This window comes from Plectropomus leopardus, unplaced genomic scaffold (assembly GCF_008729295.1).
Source record: "Plectropomus leopardus isolate mb unplaced genomic scaffold, YSFRI_Pleo_2.0 unplaced_scaffold4118, whole genome shotgun sequence".
Taxonomy (NCBI): domain Eukaryota; kingdom Metazoa; phylum Chordata; class Actinopteri; order Perciformes; family Serranidae; genus Plectropomus; species Plectropomus leopardus.
In genome coordinates, this window is record NW_024645102.1 from 1 (window position 1) to 4,704 (window position 4,704).

Below are 4,704 nucleotides of genomic sequence, written 5' to 3' on the forward strand. Positions count from 1 at the left end.
CTGAGGACTCTGGCGTTACCTTTCTGGCTGAAGCATTTCCCGCAGTGCTGACAGATGTGAGGTTTCTCCCCCGTGTGGAGCTTCAAGTGGTTCCTCAGAGAGCCCGAGTTGGCCAGCAGCTTCGGGCAGAGCGGACACGGCACCTGAGGGGGACAAGACTGAATCAAAATGCAGCACGTCTTTTCCACTCTTGCCTCTAAATACTTTAAGTTCAAACTGCTGCTCAGGGAGACGAAAACAAGACCTGCATGCAAATTTAAAGACGTGAAAGATTTTTAAAAAGTGGGCTGAGCGCCGCAGAGACAGAACAAAACTTTTTTCAGTTAAAGTGTGAAACAGCTGAAGGGAAGGTGAAGCAGGATGAATACTGTACATGAATGAAAAATGAATTCATTAGCTGCCCGCTGTCCTCCTTATTAAACAGCAGTAACTCAAAAATTCAAAAATGTCGTCACACATGAAGGCAGGAGCTCCTCAAAGGGCCCGCCGCAGTTTTCCAGCAAACGCTCAGGAGTGATATTTTATTCAGTGTTACTCATCACAGCTCGATGTGTGAATCCTTGAGCTCCAGCAACAAATGTTTTCTGTCCTCATCAAACATTTATGAAAGTGATTTTAAAGCATTTTAAACCCTGCGCCCTTAACGGCCATGTCTGAGGCAAACTGCAGCACATTCGGTTGACTTTTTCTGTTATATTAAACTTTTTCTTATATTAGGTATTTTAAAACACTTTATCACAATAGATTATATTACACACACACACACACACACACACACACACACCCCAGACCAAATCAATACAGTGCCAGCCCCCCCCCCCCCCCCCTCCCACAGTCATTTTCTAATTCACAATAAAAATAAAGTGATTGACACTGGGAATTGTTTTGTACTTTTAGTCTCCATAAGGTGTCAGAGTGCATAAAACTGCACCGAAACAGAGCTTGTTGACCCAAAAAAGTGCCAGTGGAGGATCCAACAGCCCCCCAACAGAGGTCCCAGATAAGACCCAATGTCCTAAAATCCTAAAATCCAATCAATATCGGAAAATCTTAGAAACATTCCTAAATCCAAGAAATGTCCTAAAATCCTAGAACATCAAAAATCTTAGAAACATTCCTAAAATCTGAGAAATGTCCTAAAATCTGAGAAATGTCCTAAAATGCTAAAAACATCAAAAAATCTGAGAAACATCGAAAAATCCTAAAAATGTCCAAAACACCCTAAAATCCTAAAAACTCCAGAAATCTTACACGTGTTTAAAACATCCTAAAGAGATGTCCTAAAACCCCAAAAACAACAGAAAATCTTAGAAACGTCCAATATAATAGAAATTTCCAAAACATTCGAAAATCCTAGAGACTTCTTAAAATCCGAGAAACATCCTAAAATGCCTAAAATGTCCAAAATTCCCCAAATGAAAGCAGAGTGAGGAGGGGCTGAGGAAAAGAACTGTGTGCAGCTCTACAATGAAATAAGATTAAATGAGAAAGGTCGCCAGTTTACGTCCACGCGTGCGAAAACACGGGTTCGTCACACAACCAGCACATTTTACATTTTAATGTCAACGATTCAGGATCTGACCGAACGTCTCCTCTTCTGTCCTGAGATTTGACTTTGAATTATGGACAAAAAAAGTGTTTCTGCAGAGCATTATGACGTCACATTTGACCTCTTGGATATAAAATGTCAGAATTTCATCGTTTTATCCTGTTAGACATTTGTGTGAAATGTGAGCGTGTGAATTCTGTTGTGTATTTTTTTATTTTTTTATATTTTTTTATTATTATTGTGCAGCGTTTATTGCGGCGTTTTCTTTGTTGTTTTTCGGATGAGGCGGGGGTCTGCTGCAGTCTCTGACTTCCTGATCTCTCCTGACACTTTTCTTTTTGTTTTTTATTTCAGCTGAAGTTTTTTAACTGTGCAGTGACTGTGGCTCAGAGGTAAAGCGGGTCGTCCTCTAATCGGAAGGTCAGCGGTTTGATCCCCGCGTCGTCGGAGTGTGAGAGTGTGTGAATGATTACTGAGTGGCAGGTGGCACCTTGTACGGTAGCCTCGGCCACCAGTGTGTGAACGTGTGAATGTGACATGTGGTGTGAAAGCGCTTCGAGTGGTAAATAAGTCTATTAAAGCGCTCTACAGGTAAAGTCCGTTTACCATTTACAAATAAACTCTGGTTCCTGGGCGTGACCCTGCACCTGTGGATGAGTGGATCAGAGCGCCGCGATAAAGAAATCGGGGCCGACGGCTCCTCTACAGGTGCGAGACTCGGCAGAGATGCTTTCACGGTGCAGCTGGTTCGTACCTTGGGGGGCTGAGTGTAAGTCATCCTGCTGCAGTGAAGGAGGCGGTGGATGCGTAGGGAGGGGCGGCGAGCAAACGCCTTGCCGCAGTGCTCGCAGACGTACGGTTTCTCTCCGGTGTGCAGCACCAGGTGCTCCTTGAGGTCCCGCTTCAGGCCGTACGTCTTCTCGCAGTGAGGGCAGGAGAAGGGACGCTCGCCGCGGTGACTCATCTACAAATAAAACCATCATTATCGCAAATAAAAAGTATTATCACCGCTGCTATTGTTGCCATTCAGCGGCGTGAGCAAATTGCTACCCTGCATGATGACTAAGCCCGCGGCCGTCAGGGGAGCGGTGAGGAAAAGAAAAACTCCCCGTACCCAAACACCCACTGCTTAAAAAAAGCCACCGCTGACGTATCCTGTTTTTCTGAGGCCACTGAGTTGTCAAGTGTTTTTTTTTTTTGTTATTCCTGCAGAGAACTGAGCAAAGAGGATAAACCACAGAGGGAGACGTCCCAAAAAAGACACACAGAGCTGCAGAAAAAGAAGAAATATTATTTAAAGACATCAGTAAAAGCTCTGGCTGATTAATGAGAAGACACAGATTTGTTTGTGGTAATTAAGAAAAAGGTTTTTCCATTTCAGTTTTTCCACCAGAGATCTTTAATAACTCTTATTTTAGAGCTGTATCATGTCCTGCTCATTATCGGTACCAAATTTAAAGGGTGCCTGCAAATAATGTTTTAATATATAATGTATTCATTCAAGCACGCTTTTCAAAATCAGGCCATAAAAAATATCACATATTAATATGATTCTCTACTTTCATAGCTGCAACCACAATTTTGGTGTTTTATAAACCCGTGAGGGTCGGGAACATTGTGTGCATGACACGAAAATAACGAAATCAATCAATCAATCAATCATGTAATTAGCAAAAAAAAAAAAGATTCTGATTTTTAAAGATTTCAGCGAATCTTAGTGAAAATTTTTTATTACGGGTCGACAGATTATCGGTTATTGGGGCTGATATTTTGCATTTTGACGATTATCTGTATCGTCATTATATTTTAATGATCACTGATAAATCAATTAAAAAGCACAAAGAAAGTGTGAACATGGGAGGAACTTTTTTATTAATTTTTTTAATTTTAACTGATTTTTTTTTTTTTAAAAGGTCTCAGGAAACTTGCTGTATATGATGTTGAATGATGTTGAAAGTTTTGATTAAACTTTTGCTTTTGTGATGGAGTTTTTATATTCTAAATATTGTCCCAAAGATTTTCATTTTTATTGTAAATGCATATCAGATACAAATATCGGTTATCGGCCTCAGGAACTGCTAATAATCAGTATCGGCCGTGAAAAACCAATATCGGTCGACCCCTTTATTTTATTAACAGAATATGAACTTTAGACTCAAGAAACTTAAAAAAAAATCAATAAAACAGACAGAAAGGAGAAGCTGGCTCGCTCCGTGGACACGCCGCGTACCTGGTGCGCCCTGAAGCTCTCGGCGGAGGTGTAGCTCTTGCCGCACTCCTGGCAGCTGAACGGTTTCTCGGCCGTGTGGCTGAACTGGTGTTTCTTTAAGTGTCCGATCTGGTAAAACCTTTTCCCGCAGCTGGAGCACCTGTAGCGCCGCTCTCTCACCTCCTCGCCCACATGCGCTGCTGCAGTCGCCTCAGCATCAGGGAGCGAGATCTTTCCGGGAGGCTCCGTCTCTGTGATGGACGAGGCGTCCTCGGCGGAGCTCCGGCCGTGTCCCTCTGTCTGTCCCGGTGTGTCGGGGACAGCAGGAGGTTGTTGTTTCCCTCGGCTGCTCAGACAGTGAACGCGTCGTGGTTTGGCGGCCAGGCGGGAGCTGCAGCGGACAGGAGGAGGCGCGGGGAGGCCTCCGGAGACTGTCCGCGTGTCTGCGGGTCTACAGTGAGACTGTCTGTCCTCAGCAGCTGGACGGGAACTGTCCGTGTGTCCGCCTGCTGCTGTGATGTCACTGTTGTCTGTGTGAGCGTCAGTGGTTTTCTCGGCCCTCCTCCTCCTCAGGTGTGTGGTCAGGTGACTCCTCCTGATGCTCCTGTGCAGGTGTCCGTGTTGTTCTTCGTCCTCCTCTTCCTCCTGTTTGTCCTCTGTCTCCTCTCTTTCCTCCTGAACCACCGATGTTTTGGTAACTGCAGCTTCAGGGTCTTTTTTATGTTCCACCTTCTTATCTAATCAGCAAAAAAACAAACGGCAGTAAATCAGTGTGAGCTGCTCAGGTGAGTTTTTTTGCTGCGGTCTAAAATCCTTCATTCAAGGCAGTTTTTCTAAAATACTGCAGTGCATGTTTCGATGTTTGAGTACTTCTCAAAATATGTCTAAAAAGGCAAAGAGATGACAAGAGATGTCCCACAAACTGCAAAAAAACAGGAAGGTTCAA

General features: G+C 43.7%; 1 protein-coding gene across 1 annotated transcript; it reads right to left on the reverse strand.

The window, feature by feature from the left end:
* Nucleotides 1-19: 19 nt before the first annotated feature.
* LOC121939116 (zinc finger protein 408-like) lies at nt 20-4,495 on the reverse strand (the record flags this gene model as incomplete). Its single annotated transcript, XM_042482240.1, has 3 exons — nt 20-143; nt 2,304-2,513; nt 3,780-4,495. Coding segments are annotated over 3 exons (1,050 nt in total), but the record flags the coding sequence as incomplete, so codon positions are not given.
* Nucleotides 4,496-4,704: the final 209 nt, after the last annotated feature.